The following is a 21510-nucleotide window of genomic DNA, read 5'->3' as shown; positions in this document are numbered from 1 at the left end:
TTAACTGTTGATTTAGGGTAGGACACAAGAGCAGAGACTCACACAAGAGCCAGACTGAACAGCAGTCCACTTTTGAAAGGCTGCTGATGTCAGGTTTCCTAAATTGAAAGACACACACACACGGCACAATCAAATATGGCCACAAAGTGATGAACCCCAAAATGCAGGGTTAAAAAAAATCCCTTTGGCTCCACTGGATGACATGTTGTGTGTGAAGGCTTTTAAGATATTGCACAGGGAACGGCTGCCACCAGCAACAGCAAACTGAATCAGACCATAAGTAAATAATAGTATATGGTAGCCAGAATACTGATTTATTGCCCAAGTAGCTATTCAGGCATTATGAGTTTGTATTTAGCCGCAGACGAACTGAGAGAAATGAGGTAATTAATTCATTGAAAGCTGCTCAACTACGGCATCTCATGAGAGCAAACAGAAGACTGTGTAAGAACAGGCCACCTAGGAAGAGTTGTAGCTCTAAGTCCTAAGGGACTGTGGTGTGGCCATGGCAAGTCTCTACACATGAACATGAATCTGGGTTATTTTTTGCCTCAGAAGTTTTCCTTTTCTTAGCTAAGTTGTTTGATGTCTCATGGCCAGTTTAACATTTTTTTTCTAGGCCATAGTTCAGTAGCACAGCATGTGTTTGACATGCAGAAGGTTCTCAGGTTCATTCCCCAGCATTACCAGTCTTTTTTTTTTAAAGTTCTGGTAACAAAGCTAGGGGAAATTTCTGCCTGAGGCCCTGGAGAGCCACCACCAGTTAGAGTTGGCCTATGCCTTCAGCACACAACTGCTTCATTTATTCAGTAGGCCCCAAAGTGCTTTCTTTAAAAGAAAACAACATTCATTCACAAATATGTATCAATGCCCAGGATTTTTGAAAGGAAATACCACAGTTCAGTCCACAACCACAGGCCACACCTCAAACTCATGATCCACTCTAATGTCTCTCCTTGGCCTTTGGTGAAACCTTCCGCTCCCTTCATCCCTCTCTCTGCTTAACTTGTTTCACTATACTGAGGCTCACTGTCTTCCTTGGATTCATTTCCACTCTTTGCTGTCTCTTCTCTTGCCACATTAAACAGTAATTAGATGTCCTGTAACAAAAGCATCAGAAGTAGGCCTAAGATTCTAGATAGCCAACCATTTAATATCAAAACTTTAACTTGCAGTGAGTTGGAGAAGCACAAGGAAAATAATCTCTGGCACTCTTGGCTAAGAATGACATCATGACTATTGTAAATAAATGTATGTTTGTTTTTTAATTATCAACAGAAAACACACCTCAGAATGGCAAGTGATCTTTATTCAGAAGGCTTCTGCTCAGGCATGATATCAGTTTGAAACAGTTATTTCCTTGGTGGAGTTAACTATCTCATCCACGGTGGGGCAGGGAGGGGGGGAGAATCACAGTTTTGGAACTGTTAATGAGCAGAGCAATTAATGAAATCAAGCTGACTTCCAGCCAAGTCTTTGCAGCTGCTACCGCTGCTGTTCTTGGAGTGTGTTAGATTCTTCCCATGGACGGGGTCCTCTGATGTTTTTCCAGTCATCAAAACTGGCATCTTTTATTTTCTGTAGGTACAAAAACAACATAAAATAGGCTGGTAAACATCAAACTTGTTCCAAACAGCCTTGACTCCTGTACATAAATTGCAGCATCTCCCTTTAGAACCTGGAGCCTGCTACAGATTTTTTTCAGAAGGCAAAAAGAAAATATACAGAGGGAAGCCCAAATGAAGCCACAAGTTAGCAAAAGAATGCCCACATTTATATATAAAGGAATACGAGAGGCACCTCAGGCCAGGGAGGTAAGGTAGAATCCACTCCTTTCAATCTAGCCCTTTGCAGGTCCCCTCAGGAGTGCTATTAAAATTTTGGTCTATCCTGCTTGGAATTCATCTCACTGCAACCTGGGATAGGTGGAATTTACATAGGAAACAGGAAGGAGCATCTCTCTTCCTGTTCTAAACAACAAATCCCCCTTTGTAGTAGCTTGCAATATATACCAATAGTGTGTATGCTTGGAAGTGGAGGGGACGTTTGTGTATGTGCACACATGTGCGATGTGGAAACTATTCAAAATCGCAGCTGCCAGACAAACATAACCATCCCTACCCCAAATCTAGAGAATTCTTTACTAGATCAAAAATAAGGGGCCTGCTAAATGTTTTATTAGCCATGTCCCTTACACTTCTCAATATACTGTAGTGCTGAGAATGCAGGACTTTTAAAATGTTTTAGTCACCATCCTAACCCATCAGCCCATCACAGGATATCATAACTTTGCCAAAGTCTGCTTTCCTCTTTTTGCCTCTCTCCAGAAGCAAGACGTTTGAAAGCATTAGCAACACTAAAAAACAACATCAAATTGAACAATTTATTCTTGGCACAAAATTGTGAGAGTAGAAGTAGGGTTGCCAAATTCAAGAAATATCTGGGGACTTTGGGGGTGGAGCCAGAAGACTTTGGGGGTGGAGCCAGGAGACACTGGGGGCGGAGCCAGGAACAAGGGTGTGACAAGCATAATTGAACTCCATGAGAGTTCTGGCCATCACATTTAAAGGGACAGCACACCTTTTTAAATGTCTTCCTTCCAAAGGAAATTATGAAGGATAGGGGCACCTTCTTTTGGGGCTCATAGAATTGGACCCCCTGGTACTTTGGGGAGAGGCACTAAATACTATATTGAAAATTTGGTGCCTCTACCTCAAAAAACAGCACCCCCAGAGCCCCTGAAACCTCCAGAACAATTCCCCATTATGCCCTATGAGAATCGATCACATAGGGAATAATGAAGATGTTTCCCTCTCTGGCGAGTCTGAAGCAGCGGATCGGCCTCTCTACTCACCAGTTGCTGCCAGCTTCTTCACAGAAACACAGACACACCATCCTAAATTGAAGCCTTTCAAGTCAAGCCTCCGGAGGTGCAAAGGCACATGGTCCTTTGCGGGCGGGGCTCCCTCTCTCCCCCCCCCCTGCCAGCCAGCTGATTGGGGGCGGGAAGCAGCCTGGGAAAACTGAAGAAAGGCTGCTGCGGTTGGGGCTGGGTGCGAAGGGAAGGGCAAGGAGAAGCTGCTGGGATCGGGGCTGGGTGGGAAGGGCCGCCATTCCTACCCCCCACTTTCTGGATTTTTGGCGAGTGGGGGGAGAAGGCTCCAAATCGGGGGTCCCCCGGTTAGGCGGGGGATTTGGGAAGCCTAAGTAGAAGAGGGTGATACTGAGTAAGGACAATCTCCTCAACAGGATAATCAGACTATAAAGCAGCAAGAGGTAGCAGTTCACAGAACTAGGAGTGATGCTTCCTATTGGGATCTGAGTTGGAACCTGGAGTTCTGATTGGACTGGAAGATTTACACATGCACAAGTTAGGTATATCCCCATGCCTGAAGACATCTAGCATCATTGGGGATCAATAAGGCCATCAACCAGTTGCTGCTTCAGATAGGGTTGCCAAGTCCAATTCAAGAAATATCTGGGGACTTTGGGGGTGGAGCCAGGAGAGTTTGGGGGTGGAGCCAGGAGACATTGGGGCGGAGCCAGGAGCAAGGGTGTGACAAGCATAATTGAACTCCAGGGGAGTTCTGGCCATCACATTTAAAGGGACAGCACACCTTTTAAAATGTCTTCCTTCCATAGAAAATAATGAAGGATAGGGGCACCTTCTTTTGGGGCTCATAGAATTGGACCCCCTGGTCCAAGCCTTTTGAAACTTAGGGGGTATTTTGGGGAGAGGCACTAGATGCTATACTGAAAATTTGGCGCCTCTAGCTCAAAAAACAGCCCCCTCAGAGCCCCCGATACCCACAAATCAATTCCTCATCATTCTCTATGGGAATCGTTCATGGAGGTGCATGATGGCTGTGGGGGAGGGGCTTCCCCCGCCGTCCAGCTGGCTGGGGGAGGGGGGAAGCCTGTAAAACCGGGGGATCCCCTGCTGGGACCTGGGGATTGGGAAGCCTAGCTTCAGAGGTACACTCTCCAGGCTACTTCAGCATGCGAGGCCAGCACGGATCATCTGTTCCTGAATCTGGCAAAACTTTCTGAAGCAAAAGCCAAAAAGTACAGACTTTTTTTTTCAGGGGATGATTGTACAACCCCCCCAAACACACTAAACATCTGTTATTGACACCTTTATTGCACCGGCTCAAATAAGACTATGACTATTTTTCATTTTCACCTAATATTTATTTCCTCCTGCTGACTTTCTGTGTCTATTCTTGTCCCCTGAAGAGACATGCATGCAGGACAAGTACTGGTGGTTTAAGAGAATGATAAAGTGAAATCCCCCAACTATGACATGGCCTCTGGCCTTTCTTTCAGAACTACACACAACATAGAACTATGGCATTAATTCATCTTCATTTGTAAAGAAAACACCATCTGAGAAGATAGGAAAAAGTGAGGACTAAAAAAATCTAAAAGCTGAGGATTCAAAAAATCCCAGATCATTAAAGAAAAAAGGAATCGTAGGATTTGAAAATACTTACTCAGCTTACCTAAAATGCACTTACCTAAAATGTTGATATTGTCTTGTAGGATCTGAAATAATTTTCCAACCATGAAAATGCAAACCACTGTGTAGAAGGTCCACTTATTAATGTGGTAATAAGTTACATTAAAAAAATCTACACACACACCCCTCCTCATTTTGACTACAAAGTAGGGTTGCCAAGTCCAATTTAAGAAATATCTGGGGACTTTGGGGGTGGAGCCAGGAAACATTAGGGGCGGAGCCAAGATCAAGGCTGTGGCAAGCATAATTGAAACATTACATTTAAAGGGACAGCACACCTTTTCAATGCCTTCCTTCCATAGGAAATGATGAAGGATAGGGGCACCTTCTTTTGGGGCTCATAGAATTGGACCCCCTGGTCCAATCATTTTAAAACTTGGGGGATATTTTGGGGAGAGGCACTAGATGCTGTACTGAAAATTTGGTGCCTCTACCTCAAAAAACAGCCCCCCCCAAAGCCCCAGATACCCGCGGATCAATTCTCCATGATTTTCTATGGGAATAAATCTCCATAGGGAATAATAGAGTTCCCAGCTGACATTCCCCCCCCCCCCCCGCTTTCTGACGACCCTGAAGCAGGGGGAGGGTCTCCAAACTGGGGGATCCCCTGCCCCCACCTGGGGATTGGCAACCCTACTACAAAGCAAAATATGCAATGAAACTGCAGTCAGGCACAAATATAACTTGTGGATAGGTTTCCTTGCTTCCCTCATTCTGCCCACCTCCCTTGAGGCATTTGATACTAAGCCCCCCAGTTTGATCAAGCTCTGATTCACTATGACATCCAAGTAGAAGGTCTGATGAAAGGTTGCCAACTTCCAGGTGGGGACTGGAGATCTCCTGGAATAACAGCTCATTTCCAAACGACAGAGAAAATGGCTGCCTTGGAGGGTGAACTCTCAGGCATTATACCCCGCTAAAATCCTTTCCCCCTAAAACCCCACCATCCCCAGGTCCCACCCTCAAATCTCCAAGAATTTTCCAACCCAGAACTGGCAACCCTAGACAGGATAAAGGAAAGAGGAATTTCATTGTTTGGAGTGAGTCTGCAAAGATTGTAAGAGGGGAGAAGCACTGAGATGGAATTTCTCATTGAGAGCTATTATTAACATAAGACTGTGGCCACCTGAGCAGATAGAAGGTATAAGGTCTGATAGGAATCAGCAAAGGGATTTGTAGGGACTGTCTTATCACAGTGAGTATAGGAAAGGGTTCTTCCCAGCTGTCTTACTCACTGACTCAGAGAACACACAGAACTCAGCAGACCACTGAGGAAATGGCTTTTAACTTATCTTGTAGGTGCCTGATCCTCAAAAATAGGACTCCAATTTTTTTAAAAAACCACCTCTAGTGAAGCAAATTTGTCAGAAATGAAACTCAATGAGGATTACAGTTTATCATTCCCTTGAAGCAAGGATATTTTCCCCAACATAGCAGGGTCTGAGATACTGACTGGTGCCTCCAGGCATTGTGAGATGTTGCAACACTGAAAGAAGGCTAATAATGATTCCTTTAACATTATTTATTGTATACAGCTACATTTTTAAAAGCCATCAGATATTTGAAAGCAGGGGTTCTAAATCCCTTGCAGAGCCTAGATGTGCATAACAGAGGGTTCTGATGTGAAGTCATAGATGGAGGCCCAGTAACAAAATTAGGCAGTGGTCTTAGCAATTTTGAAGTCTCCGGATATTGTCCAGGATGGGGCTGCACCCATCAGCCTGGAACCACCAGCCAAAGAAGAGAGGGAGAAAGCACCTGCCAGGCCAGCCTTGAGCTGCACTTGGCTTGGCCAGTGGCCATGTTAGCTAGGCCGGCCCCAACAAGGACCTGCAGCTTATGGGCAACCTGCCCTCCAACCTGGGCCATAGCAGCTGTGGCAGGAGCTGGCACATGCCCAGCTGGGGTAGCAGTGGTAATTAAGCATGCAAAGGGAGACTGCACAGCCCCAGCTCCCCCCCCCTTCACTGCATCTTTTCTTTTCTTTGCGAGGGACCAGCTGGGCTGCATGGGGGCATGCAGCTGAGCCAACCCTCAGCCAGCGTTAATCTCTGACAGCATGGAGACGCAGTGCCAGCTAGGCTTCCCAAACCTCCCGCTCTGGCGGGAGACTTCTGGGTTCGCAGCCTCATCTCCCGCTCTTCAAAACTCTGGAAGCGGGAGTGGGGGGTGGAGGGGGGGGAGAACATACCTTTAGGCTTCATGTTGTAGAGCTCCTGAGCCGTCTGCAAAATTTCTGCCCCTTTAAGGCTGGGCGGGAAGCAGAAAGGGCTTCTGAGAACGGCCCCTCCCTTTCTTTGCTTTCGTTTTCACAGGAAGTAGAGTTGTCCGGAGGAAGATCTGGTAAGTGTGTGTGTGTGAGAGGGAGAGGGCAGGGGATTCCCTAGTTTGGAGGCCCTTCCCCCCTTTAGAAAGCGTGGGGGGGGGGAAGGAAATGTCTACTAGGCACTCTATTATTCCCTATGGAGAACGATTCCCATAGGGAATAGGAAATTGATCCATGGGTATTGGGGGCTCTGGGGGGGCTATTTTTTGAGGTAGAGGCACCAAATTTTTAGTATAGCATCTAGTGCCTCTCCCCAAAATACCCCCCAAGTTTCAAAATGATTGGACCAGAGAGTCCAATTCTATGAGCCCCAAAATATGGTGCCCCTATCCTTAATTATTTCCTATGGAAGAAAGGCATTTTAAAAGGTGTGCTGTCTCTTTAAATGTGATGGCAAGAACTCCCTTGGAGTTCAATTATGCTTGTCACATCCTTGTTCTTGGCTCCACCCCCAATGTCTCCTGGCTCCACCCGCAAAGTCTCCTGGCTCCAACCCCAAAGTCCCCAGATTTTTCTTTAATTGGACTTGGCAACCCTAGTGCCAGCACACTAGCAAAGGCAGCAGCCAACATTCATGATTGTTGGTTGAGGAAGTGGCCAGCAAAGGAAAATGGCAGGGCAGCTGAAACTAAGCCAACCCTCAACCTCCACTCTGTTTGTCACTTTTTAGAGTAGCAGCGCTCAGTGGTGATGGAAAGGCCTGTCATTGGCCATTGGGGAGGGCAGTACAGCACCCAGAGCAGTTGCTCTGGATGCCACACAGCTAAAGCTGGCCCTGAACCAACTGCTCTTAAAAGCTGTCTTTTACGAGCAGTGTAAGTAGAATCCCCAGCAATGCCTTTCAAGTTATAGAATCTAAGACCTCCTTTGCCTGGTTGTGTCAGTTTATACTTCTACAACAGAAAATTTTGGTTGTCTCCATTGCCAAGTCAACTTCTCATCCTGAAGTAAAACAATAAATCCAGAGGTACTATATTTCTTGTCTTATATTTCTGAGAAAGTTTTATTTCTTTAGGCTTGTTATAGGATTTGTTATATTCATCAAAAGAAAAGGTGAGGGATAAATTTGGCAGATGCTATTTCTCCTGTAAATGCGTTGCCTATAAAATGGGTTAAAAACAGAAACTGCCTAAAACAGGGTCTGACTTCTTTTCTTAGCTTGAACAAAAGCACAAAGACTTCTGTGCTGCTCCCTCAAATATAAGGATGCAAAATGATTGGTGAAAATAACTGATTCAACAGATGTTCACCATTTATCTGGAGGACTTGAAATAAATAAATAGTTGTCAAGTATATCCTTAAAAAACACAAAGAACAAGTGAGAAATGCCTGGAGTGAGGTGGTGCTTCTTATGACAGACAAGTACATCATCTGGATACAAAGAAAGCATGTATTTAATTTACATGCAGATTTATGCAAATTTAATTGATTTCATTGCTTAATATTCATAATCAATCAATATATTTTGTTCTCATTTATGGCAAAACCAAACTCTGGAAACACTGAACATAAGAACATAAGAGAAGCCATGTTGGATCAGGCCAATGGCCCATCCATTCCAACACTCTGTGTCACACAGTGGCCAAACAAAAAACTCCAAGTGCCATCAAAAGGTTCACAAGTGGGTCTAGAAGCCCTTCCACTTTGCCCCCCCCCCACAAAGCACCAAGAATACAGAGCATTACTGCCCCTGACAGTTCCAATAATATACTGTGGCTAATAGCCACTGATGGACCTCTGCTCCATATTTTTATCCAATCCCCTCTTGAAGCTGTCTATGCTTGTAGCTGCCGCCACCTTCTGTGGCAGTGAATTCCACATGTTAATCACCCTTTGGGTGAAGAAGTACTTCCTTTAATCCGTTCTAACCTGCATGCTCAGCAATTTCATTGAATGCCCACGAGTTCTTGTATTGTGAGAAAGGGAGAAAACTACTTCTTTCTCTACCTTCTCCATCCCATGCATAATCTTGTAAACCTCTATCATGTCACCCCGCAGTCGATGTTTCTCCAAGCTAAAGAGCCCCAAGCGTTTTAACCTTTCTTCATAGGGAAAGTGTTCCAAACCTTTAATTATTCTAGTTGCCCTTTTCTGCACTTTTTCCAGTGCTATAATATCCTTTTTGAGGTGTGTTGACCAGAATTGTACACAGTATTCCAAATGAGACCGCACCATTGATTTATACAGGGGCATTATGATACTGGCTGATTTGTTTTCAGTTCCCTTCCTAATAATTCCCAGCATGGCATTGGCCTTTTTTATTGCAACCATACACTGTCTTGACATTTTCAGTGAGTCATCTACCATGACCCCAAGATCTCTCTCTTGGTCAGTTTCTGCCAGTTCACACCCCATCAACTTGTATTTGTAGCTGGGATTTTTGGTCCCAATGTGCATTACTTTGCACTTGGCCACATTGAACCTCATCTGCCATGTTGACGCCCACTCACCCAGCCTCAACAGATCCCTTTGTAGTGCCTCACAATCCTCTCTGGTTCTCACCACCCTGAACAATTTAGTGTCATCTGCAAATTTGGCCACTTCACTGTTTACTCCCAACTCCAAATCGTTTATGAACAAGTTAAAGAGAATGGGACCCAGTACTGAGCCCTGCGGCACCCCACTGCTTACCGTCCTCCACTGTGAAGACTGCCCATTTATACTCACTCTCTGTTTCCTATTAATTAGCCAGTTTTTGATCCACAAGAGGACCTGTCCTTTTACTCCATGACTCTTGAGCTTACTAAGGAGTCTTTGATGAGGAACTTTATCAAAAGCTTTCTGGAAGTCAAGATAAACAACATCTATTGGGTCCCCTTTATCCACATGTTTGTTCACCCCCTCAAAGAAATGTAACAGTTTAGTGAGGCAAGATCTTCCCTTACAGAACCCATGCTGAGTCTTCCTCAATAACTTGTGTTCATCAATGTGCCTACTCATTCTGTCCCTGATAATGGTTTCTACCAATTTTCCCGGTATTGAAGTCAGACTGACTGGCCTGTAGTTTCCCGAAGACTAACTAGATGGTCCTTCCATTCCTAATCTATATCAGATTTTTATATTATTTTTTGCAGCTAGCTCTAGCTCTGAATCCCACTATTGTTGTTGGGTTTGGGTTTTCATGTGTTTTTGTTTGTTTTTTGCTTTACACAAATGTATCTACTATCTCAGGGGTGGCCAACGGTAGCTCTCCAGATGTTTTCTGCCTACAACTCCCAGCAGCCCCAGCCACCATGGCAAGTGGCTGGGGTTGATGGGAGTTGTAGGCAAAAAAACATCTGGAGAGCTAACACTGGCCACCCCTGTGTTAAACACTATTTCAATGAGAAACAGGAGAGCAGAGTAAAAAGGCTTTGGGCAATCACAGGGCTTTTTTTGAGCAGGAATGCAGTTCCATCTGGCTTGGTGTCAGGGGCTGTGGTCTAATATGCAAATAAGTTCCTGCTGGGCTTTTTCTATAAAAAATGCCCTGGGCACTAATGAGAAGATTCTAAACAGAATCTTGTAAGAAACAGAATGAAGAAAAACAAAGGGGAGACATTTCCACGCCTGCTAAATTTCTAAATTATTTGGCAATTCAGAAAGTAAACTATTGTTAATAAAAGCAAGTTATTAATAGACAAAAAAGCCCCTCTTAAAACATTCTATGGTAAAAATGAAACATATTGATTTACTCATTATCCTTTAAAGGGGTTTTGGGGGGGGTAGAAAAAGCCCAGCAGGAACTTATTTGCATATTAGGCCACATCCCATGATACCAAGCCAGCCAGAACTGTGTTCTTGTGTGTTCCTGTTCAAAAAAAGCCCTGGTCCTTTGTAATGGGAAGAGGTGAACACAGATAACGAGAAGAGGAAGAGAGTTACTTATCAGTACCCACAATGTCATATAAATAGCATGCTAGGGGAACTTATGTGAGGAAAAAGCCCTCTTTCTGAACATCGTAGTTACCAGCTTGGTTGCCAGGGCACCTGGAGAAGTAACTCACACACATCTGGCCAGAGAGTGTGGGTAAACCTATCCAGGGGCAAAAGGGACTTATGCAATACAAGCAGCCATAATGCCACAAAGACACTCTAGACCGGTTCAAGAGTGCCTACCAGCAGCAAGAACGTCCTCCCGTCATTTTGTGTACCAGCCATGGAGCGGAAGAGACTGCACCGCCAGGAGCTATCCAGGCAAACGGTTATGAAACGCTGACCATTGGAATCCACCGTGGAGGGCTAACGCCACACGTAGCCATCTTCCCGCCAGGCTCGACTCCAGTTCATCCCAACAGAAGGCTCACATACACACCAGATGTCACCTACCCACCCCAAGAGTGGTTAATAGTCCAACTGCCATTTTCTTTGTTTAATGGAACTCTAGACAAAGACTGGTGCCCAGTAGGAGACAGAAGAAGAGGAAGACCATCTTCAGCCAAGAGCCAAGTTCCTTTGTACATGCTGGGTGTTACCAAGGCCACAATTAGACTTTCTATTGTCACCCTTTCAGATAAGTTCCCTAATCTTGAGTGTTCCCCACCCAGTAGTCATTTCTATTCTTCTTTCCAACTGTCACTTTGGAGCCGCCCCCTGGTCTGTTTCAACCTGAAAGTTCTCTCAGGTATCCAGGATCCAGGCAAGTCCATTGGTCAAGAACAGGCACCCAATTAGGTGCCTCCAATGAACTTTCTATTGGCTACTGCAGTAGTCCAGCCCTTATGGTCACTGCAGAGCCTCCCCTTTCTCCTCCCTTGTACCTCCATCCCCTAAGGGCTCAAGAGAGTCCTTATAATCTGTGGACTAGCTACCCAAAGGTGCACTTCTATCAGTATCCCAACTTCCGCTGCATAGATCCATCCCGATTCCTGATCAGTTTTAGGTCCCTTCTCCCACTTTCTCGCTTGTCGCCATTGGAGCCTTCCTTGAAGACTACAATAGGTAAATATCACCCTGTTTGTCTACCCATGTGTTCCCCTATCTCTCTATCTATGTTTCCTAGGACTGAATGTGTGTTTTGATGAGTATTTTATCTTGTATAGAAGCCTATATTTTCCTAATAAATTATAATTGATTTTACTAAATTAGAGTCCCTATTATTTTAAGCATTACTTTCTGGACGTGTATCTTGTATACATAAGTAAAAAGATCCTGAGTGAGCCAGGTGCCCACCTGACTAATTCCCCAACCTCGTTTTGAGGGCATTTTGGCTTACACTTACCAAACCTTGACAGTCCTTCTGCCACCATACTGAATTTTCTTACCTCCATTCCAGCTGCATGAACAGGGACACATATAAGCCTGACATTTTGTTATGTATTTTGTATTTGTAGCTGATACTAGAGGAGAGGAAAAGCATAAATCAGAGGAGTCAAATGTGTGGCCTGTGGGCCTGATCTGCCCCCAAGGTGATCCTATCAGGCCCGCAAGCGACCAGCCATTGTCTGCTTCCTTCTTCCTCTCTTGGTTCCTTCAGTCACCATATTTGTGTTTCTTCGTGCAATGCAGCTGAGCAGAGCAGCCTCCAGCTCATTCCCTCTTCCTTTTCCCTAAGGGAGGAGGAAAGAGGAGCCTCAGCCAATGGAGGAGCTTGGCTCTGTAGCTCTGCTGTGCAACTGAGAGAGCCTGGCACAGCGAGAACTCTCTCAATCAAAATTCAAGCTGTGCCAGGCTCTCTCAATTGCACAGCAGAGCTACAGAGCCAAGCTCCTCCACTGATTGAAGCTCCTTCTCCCTTGGGGAAGAGGGAATGAGCGGAAGGTCCTTTGCTTGGCTGCATCACAGGAAACACAAAAAGCACTTTTAAGACCAACACAGTTTTATTCAAGGTAAGAACTTTTTTGCTTTGTTACAGTATGTATTTTAAAGCTTGTTTTGCCAGGGCTCTCCTGGGTGCAACTGGATTCCCTCCCCCTTTTGCATTGTATTAATGCCTTCCTGATTCAGTCTTTCTCAGTAGGAAAGCAATGTGGACTATTTAGATGAAGAATAACAGCAAGTCACCAGTGAGGTGGATTAGGCTAAAAGTGTGCATCCAGCATATTTCCTTTGGAACCTAAGCTTCCCAGATAGTAGGCTGATACTGACCACTATACATGGTTGTCTCCCTATTCTTGCACTGCCTCATAGGAGTTGCAGTTATTTCTCTGAGGAAGACTATAGTTTTGTAGGTAAACAGATAGCCCTCACTTTGAGTCATGATGCCTTCACATGTTCTTGATCAGCACAAAAAGCAAATAATGTACAAAAACTCACAATGCCCAGCCGTTTCATGTTTTCCCTTGAGTCCTAGGGCACTAAGCACTGAGCATGAGATTTCTACAATGAATGCCAATAAATCAAAAGTAGATTTGCAACTTACAGATGCACACCTGAACACATACTCAAGATTGCTATAGCACAGACATTGTCTCCAGATTTTGATTCAATAATTGAGCAAGAGGTGTCAGACATCAGAGACTGTTAAACAAAATACTGCAAGCATGCTAATGTTTTAAGTAAAAAATCTTTAATTGTGTTTGTCTGTGCCCTTTATAAAGTTTATATATCTGCTACCTGGCTTTACATTTTATGACACACATGTCGGATCCGGCCCTCATAACAAATGAGTTGAACACCCCTGGCATAAACTGTGTACCTCAAAGTAAAGGAGTATTTTTTGAGGTAAAACAATTTTTTATTAGTAACATATGGTAATAAATCTATCTCTATATCTTACATATTTAAAAATTTCTTTTATCTACCCCATATATTACTTTCCACCCACACTTTCCCCGTTACTTGACCCCCGCCAGCGTTATTTACTAAAAAAACCCAAATATTAAAGGTACCCTTAACTATTAAAACAAAAGATTATATTCTTCTTTTTTTAAAACTTAATTATTATTTAAAAATTGTCCAATGTCCTTTTATTCTCTACTCTTTTTCTATATATCTTCTGAACTTTTTCCACTCCGTCTTAAAAACTTCTAAATCATAGTCTCTTAATATTCTTGTTAGTTTGTCCATTTCACTCCATGTCATAACTTTTATAATCCAATCCCATTTCTCTGGTATTTTTTCTTGCTACCACAACTGCACATACAATGTCCTAGCAGCTGAAAGCAAGTACCAGATTAAAGTTCTATCTTCTTTTGGAAATTTTTCCATTTGTAATCCCAATAAGAAAATCTCTGCAACTTTCATTACTTCATATCCCAATATCCTAGAAATTTCTTGTTGAATCATTTGCCAAAACTGTTTTGCTCTTTCACAAGTCCACCACATATGGTAGAAAGAACCTTCATGCTTTTTACATTTCCAACATCTGTTTGGCATCTTGTTATTCATCTTTGCTAATTTTTTAGGAGTCATATACCATCTATACATCATCTTAAAACAGTTTTCTTTAATACTTTGACATGTTGAAAGTTTCATTGAGTTCTTCCACAAATATTCCCAAGTTTCCATCTGTATTTCTTTATTTACATTAATTGCCCATTTGATCATTTGAGATTTCACTACTTCATCTTCTGTAGACCATTGTAGAAGTAATTTATATACTTTTGAAATTAATTTATCATTGTCTCCAAGCAGAACTTTTTCCATTTCTGTTTGCTCTTTCCTTATTCCTTCAGTTTTAATATCATTATTTACCAAGCTTTTTATTTGTTGCATTTGGAACCAATCATATTTATGATTCAACTCTTCAGCAGTTTTCAGTTCTATTTTGCAACTTTGTATTTTTAATAATTGATTATATGACAACCACTTTTCTTCACCTATCTCAGCCGTTATTTTTATTACTTCAGCTGGCACTATCCATAACGGTCTTCTATCATCTCCATATTTCTTGTATTTCATCCATGTATTTAGTAAATTACTTCTTATATAATGGTGAGAGAAAAAACCGTCCATCTTCTTTTTTCCATAATACAAATACGTGTGCCAGCCAAATTTATTTCCATGACCTTCCAACGCCAAAAGTTTTTTATTTAACAATGTTATCCATTCTTTCATCCACACTAAACAAACTGCTTCATGATATAATTTTAAATCTGGTAGTTGAAATCCGCCTCTCTGTTTTGCATCAGTCAAAATTTTCATTTTAATCCTTGGTTTCTTCCCAGCTCACACAAATTCTGAGATTTTCCTTCACCATTTATCAAATTGTTTGCCATCCTTCACAATAGGAATAGTTTGAAACAAATACATTATTCTTGGTAAGATATTCATTTTAATTGCAGCTATTCTACCCAGCAATGACAAATTAAGCTTGTTCCATTTTAGCATGTCTTCATCCATTTTACGCCATAACTTCTCATAGTTATTTTTAAACAAGTCAATATTTTTCATTGTAATCTCTACCCCTAGGTACTTTACCTTAGAAGTGACTTCACAGCCCATTAGTCTCTGTAGTTCTTGTTGCTTATTCATCTGTATATTTTTACACAGAATTTTTGATTTTTCTCTATTAATACAAAGTCCCGCCAACTCCCCATATTCTTGTATTTTAGCTAACAACAAAAGTGTAACTTGTATGGGGTTTCATTTATAAACATTATATAATCAGCAAAAGCTCTGTATTTGTAAGTAAATCCTTTTATTCTTAGACCTTCTATCTCTTTTTCCTCTTGGATCTGCATCAGTAATATTTCAAGAGTCATTATAAACAACAATGGTGAAAGCGGACAGCCTTGTCTGGTACCTTTGCTGACTTTCATACCTTCTGTAAGGTCTGCATTTATACACAACCTTGCACTTTGTTCAGAGTATATTGCTTTTAACATTCTTATAAAACTTTCTCCCAGCTCCATTTTTTCCATTACTGCAAACATAAAGTCCCAATTTAAATTGTCAAATGCTTTCTCTGCATCTGCAAAGAGCAATGCTACTTCTTTTTCTGGATGTCTTTCATAATATTCTGCAATATTTACAACAGTATTACAATATTTACAATATTTACAATATTGTCTCTTATTTGTCTTTTGGGAAGAAACCCTGCTTGATCTTCCTTTATAAAGTTTATCAAATGTTGTTTAAGCCGTTCTGCCAAGATTCTTGTAAATATTTTATAATCATTATTTAATAGCGAAATAGGTCTATAATTTTTTACATTTGTGACATCTCTATCTTCCTTGGGTATCAATGAAATAACAGCTTCTTTCCATGTGTTTGGTACATTCCCTCTTATTTTTATCATGTTCATCAACGTCTGCAGTTTTGGTATTAGTTCATCTTTAAAAGTTTTTAAATATTTAGCTGTATATCCATCTGGCCCCGGTGCTTTTCCATGTTTCATTGCGTTAATTGCTGCTTCAACCTCTATTTTTTCAATAGGATCATTCAAAATTTTTCTCATATTTTCAGTTAAGGGCTCTATTTTTATCTTTTGTAAATACTCATCCATCTTCTCTTTATTTTAACACCTTTAAACAATTTGGCATAGTACTTAAACAATTCTCTTTTTATTCCCTCTTGAGTAACCACTTCTCTTCCATCTACCACAATTCTGTTAATTATTCTATTTTCTCTCTTTTTCTTCAATTGCCAAGCCAAATGCTTTCCCGGTTTATTTGTTCCTTCAAAGGATTTCTGCTGAAGTCTTTTCAAACTCCATTCCACTTCTTTATTTAACAAATGTTTCAATTGAGTTTGTAATATTGTAATTTCCCTTAAAATTTTCTTTTTCCCTGGTCTTTTTCTCAATTCCCCTTCCTTTTTCTTTATTTCATTTTGAATGTCCAACAACTGCTTTTCTTTCATGCTCTTATCTTTATTATTCAAAGTAATCAACACTCCTCTCATTACTGCTTTATAAGTATCCCAGACCGTCTGAAAATCAATATCCTCTTTATCATTCACTTGGAAAAAAGCTTTAGTTTCATTTTCTAGGCATGTCACTGTTTCTTTATTCTGTAGCAAATCTTCATTCAATCTCCATCTTCTCAATTTCTTGGACAATTTTGTAATTCACATTATTGGGTTATAATCAACCCCAATTTTAGGTAAAATCTCTATCTTCCTTGTCATAAGACCTAAATCTTTGGTTCCCCACAACATGTCAATTCTAGAAAAAGTTTTGTGTCTTGCTGAAAAAAAGTATAGTCCCAAACTTCAGGGTTAAATTTCCTCCATATATCTTCCAGATTTTCTTGTTTAACCAATTCAAAAAAAAAGACTTTGGCAATTTTCCTTCTTTACAATTTTTTTTCCTCCAGATCTATCCAATGAGTCCTTAACTGTTCCATTAAAATCTCCCATTATCAAAACTTGGTCATAGGTCAGTTCATCAAGCTGTGGTGTGATGTCTTTAAAAAAAACATCCTTTGCACCATTAGGCGCATACAATCCCAATAACGTTTTTTCCCATTTAATATTGTCTCTACTGCCACAAATCTTCCATCTTTATCTTTAAACACTAATTTTGGCTCTAATTCTTGTCTAATATACAAAACCACTCCCCTTTTCTTCTGTTCAGCTAATGAAAAAAATTCCACTCCCAATTGTTTGTTCCATAAAAATTTATAATCCTTTTGTTTAATATGCACTTCTTGCAAACAAATTATATTACAGTTTTGTTTTTTAATCCAATGAAATGTTGCCCTTCTTTTTTGTGGTGAATTTAGTCCATTAACATTCCAAGACATTAATTTGTAATCCATCATGGTGCAAATTCTTTATTTTCTTCAAAAAATCTATGCAGTTCCTAAGCATTTGTAATTGTGATTCTCTTCCCCTGGAGTTCAAAGCGCAAACCTTCAGGTATAATCCATCTAAACCTCATTCCATTGTCTCTCAGTTTTTCTGTCAACTTTTTATATGTTCTTCTGTCGTTTATCACTTGCCTTGGCAGCTCCTTCATGATTCTCACTTTACTGCCTCCCACTATCAATGTCTTTTCAAAGTTTTTATTCATGATCCTTCCCACCATTTCCTTTGTCATTTTTCTTGGCAAAAATAACTCTATACATATAATCATACATGTTTTTAGTCTCTTCAGGGTCTTCATCTAAAAATCCTGCAATTATTTTTATTATATATCCTTTTAAATCACCATCCTCCAATTCAGCTACTCCTCTCATATGTATCTGGGTCTCCATCAATTTGCAGTCATGGATTTTCAACAAGGTGGAATCATATACTTTCATTTTGCCTTCTACCTCCTGCACTTTCTTAGATGTTTCCTCAGTTTCCTTTCTGAGATCTTCCATATCTTTTTTAATCTCTGAAATAATTTCTTTTTTCGATTCATTTATCATCTCTCTCACCCCTTTAATCTTTCTGGCCTCCATTGCCTCTAATTGGTCCTGCATTTTTTCCAGTGAAGCAGCCCTTGTTTGGGTTGTTTGTGTTTAGACATTTAAAAACACCAAAAATTTTAATCTCAAAAATTTCAAATTTAACTATCAGATTCAAAGGTTAGAGCTTGCTTTTTATAACAAGCCTAATTTCGCCATCCTCCGAGCTTCCTAGACCAAGATATTAATTTTAAAACTTTTAAACCCTTCAAAAAAACCCATGAAATTTTGGACCTCACCAATTTCCAATTCAACTATCAGGTTCAAAAGAGTAGGACTTGCCCTCTATAACAAGCCCAATTTCGCCATCCTCGGAGCTCCCAAAGTCAAGATATTTATTTTTAAAGTTTTTAAATCTTCCAAAATGGCAGTCGCAACTTTTTACTGCTCCTTGCAATTTTTTTCCCTTTTAAAAACTTCTGAGGACCACACAAATAATATGACCAATAGTATTTATCTTCTTACCCTCTTCTCAATTAATTCCAACAATTTTTAATGTACCGAGTTCTTTAAAAACATTATTTTTATTTTGGCCTCCCAGCAATGGCCGCCGATGTTTCTCAATGGTATATATTCCTAGAGTAGGTTTTCTTTCCACTACTTCCTGCTTCTGTTGCCACGAAGTCTCATTCACAATGGTAAGGAGATCTCACGATACTTGATGTATTTCCTGTCTTGCTCAGATGTACTGCAGGTCTGTGCCAATATGACGATGGTGCTTTTTCTTCCAAAACCGCCAGTAGACTAAACAATAAATTCCTTTCCACTTTTTAACAGTTTTTAACACTGTCCTTTATATTTATAAAGTCCAGATTTCACCTCTTCCTCCCCTCTTCTTCCAAGCTCCCTAAATTTTCCTTTCCCACCTTTTAAATTTGTTTCTTTAAGCTGTAAATAGTTCCAGAATGAAAGATAGTCATCTGTACCTTTTCTTCCAATTATCCAAGTTTCCACTGGTCTTGTAAAGCTTTAGATGTTTAGCAATGTCCAAGAAGGTTAGGATCCTGCCGAGCTTATGTCAAATAAATGACTCTGAAAAACTTCTGCAGATGATGAAAATGTAACTCTTTCCGGAGACCCCCCAAAGCCTCAAAGAAGCCCCCCCCCCCGGACTTCTTTTAAGCCAAGGTAAATCTCCTTAAAGTTTCCTGTGCATATCTTGGACTAATCTCTGACTGAGAAAAGTAGGCAGTAGGCATTAATTTGCCTTCCACTACCCCGAACAGAAGTTCCAGCCTGCTCCCGTTGTGAGAAGCAGCTCAGCTCGACATTTTCCTCCCCCGGAAGTCAAAGTAAAGGAGTATTGAACATACTGTGACGGTCACAGAAAAGGCAAACCTGTACAATTTCAGACTAGGCTAATAATATACCAAGTTCGGTACAAGGTGCTGGTTATTACCTTTAAAGCCCTTTATGGCCTAGGACCTGCCTACCTTAGGGACCGTCTCTCCCCACATGTTCCCCAGAGAGTACTGAGATCGGGATCTCAAAATCTGCTTCTTATCCCCGGGCCAAAGGAGGCCCGCCTGCAATCCACCAGGGACAGGGCCTTCTCCATAACGGCTCCTTTCTGGTGGAACCAACTGCTGGAAGAGGTGAGGGCCCTGCGGGACCTTGGTCAGTTCCGCAGGGCCTGTAAGACAGCCCTCTTCCGGCTGGCTTATAATTAACTGGCATTGGAAGCTGAGTGTAGTTCTGATAGACCGCCGTTATATGTTTTATGTGTTTTATTATTCTACTGTTTTAACCGTGTAAGATGTTTTAAATTCAAATTATGTTAGATTTTTATGTGTTGTGAGCCGCCCTGAGCCACTTTGGTGGGAAGGGCGGGATATAAATAAACTTGAACTTGAACTTCAGGTAGCAGCTCACATGACCAAACATTCCTCTGTACAAAAAATTCCTTCCACGAACAGAAGAAGGATGCTGGATAAAAGTCTTCTAGCCTTCTCCCCAACATATTAATTTTTCTACATAGGTGAATGTTTCTCATCTTCCCTCCCCCTGCACAAGTATATCATCTCAGCAAGGCTGTTCCACCTTCATAGGAAGGGCAGAATACAAATATAACATAAATATGCCTATTTATTTATAGCATTTATAGCTTGCGCTTCTCAAAAAAGAACTTAGTATGTTCATATCTCTGAGTATAAGAGTTACATTTTAAAAGGATGTTTTACTTTTTAATATAGGCTATTTGACATGGATAAATTTGCCTGTTATGCTCGCCCAAACTTTATTTTTGGATTTTTCATGTCCCTCCCCCGCTGCCTCAAATAACGCAGACCACAGTGTCCTAGCAGGAAATCATATGCTTTGCATTTTTACAACCTGCTTTACAAGGTGCATCCCAGAAGTGGAAGTGTATTCTCATTAGCACTGGTGGCAGTTGTTGAAAGTGCAGTAATTTATTAGGGAAATGGGAGAGGAAGGCCTAGCTGGCTGCATGAGAACACAAAATAGGGCTGCAAACCCCCCAATCCGGGGGGGGGAATCTCCTGCCCATGAGGTTCTCAACCCGCTGGCCCACATTGGGCTGGCGGGGGGAACCTCCCTCCACATCTCTGGTGCGATGACATCACCCAGAAGTGACATCATCAAAATGGTGGTGCCCATGCGGGGCCACTCTAGGCATTTCCAGGAAAACTCTATGGTTTTCCTGGACACTCTAGCCATTTGGGAGGTAAAACTCTATGGTGTAATAGGTGCCATAGAGTTTTAACCTCCCAAATGGCTAGAGCGTCTGGGAAAACCATAGTGTTTTCCTGGAAACGCCTAGAGTGGCCCTGCACTGGTGCCGCCATTTTGATGATGTCACTTTCGGGCGACGTCATTTTGTCAAGTGGTGCGCAGCGCGCACACAACTGTCCCCCATTTGGGGATGAAGAGTTGTGTTGGCAACCCTAACACAAACTCATGTGAGCAGAATTTTTGAGCAGTAGAAGGGATCTGGGGAAGTAGATTACCCTCGGAACCCAAGACAAGAGAACTCATGATAGACTTGACAATGTAGACACTTGGTAGATAAATATATTCACCAACTGCAGCCCTTGCTTGAGACCTTGAAAGAACGTCAATAGTGGAGGCACTGCTATACAGATTATCAGAACTCTATGCAGCTCATTCTGTAGTCCAGGGGTGTCAAACATGTGGCCTGGGGGCCAAATCAGGCCCCTGAGCAACTGGCTGTCATCTGATTCCTTCTCCCTTGCTTCCTTCTGCATATCATCTTGCTTTGCAAGGCTTGCTCAACCACACAGGAGCTACAGAGCAAAACTTCTATTTTCTCCATTGGTTGAGGCTTCTCCCTTGTGGAGGAGGTGGGGGGGAAGGCAGAGCTTGTTTTTACAGGCTCTCTCAACCACACCAGAAGTACTGCAAGAATACAATATATTAATACAAACAAT

At 41.6% G+C, this 21510-nt stretch overlaps 1 protein-coding gene across 2 annotated transcripts in view; it reads right to left on the bottom strand.

Annotated features, from left to right (window-relative positions):
• Positions 1-1291: 1291 nt before the first annotated feature.
• The window catches only part of LOC132589080 (cytochrome c oxidase assembly protein COX16 homolog, mitochondrial), a 78013-nt gene continuing 57794 nt past the window's right edge, over positions 1292-21510 (bottom strand). For both annotated transcript variants that reach the window (XM_060261687.1, XM_060261688.1), the window contains one exon: positions 1292-1578. In XM_060261687.1, the coding sequence (XP_060117670.1) occupies positions 1486-1578 (93 nt within the window). In that variant the 3' untranslated portion in view covers positions 1292-1485. The remainder of the gene's footprint in view (positions 1579-21510) is intronic.

This window comes from Heteronotia binoei, chromosome 21, assembly GCF_032191835.1.
Source record: "Heteronotia binoei isolate CCM8104 ecotype False Entrance Well chromosome 21, APGP_CSIRO_Hbin_v1, whole genome shotgun sequence".
In the NCBI taxonomy this organism is placed as follows: domain Eukaryota; kingdom Metazoa; phylum Chordata; class Lepidosauria; order Squamata; family Gekkonidae; genus Heteronotia; species Heteronotia binoei.
The sequence above is the reverse complement of the archived record's forward strand: the minus strand, read 5'-3'. Positions and strand labels throughout refer to the sequence as shown.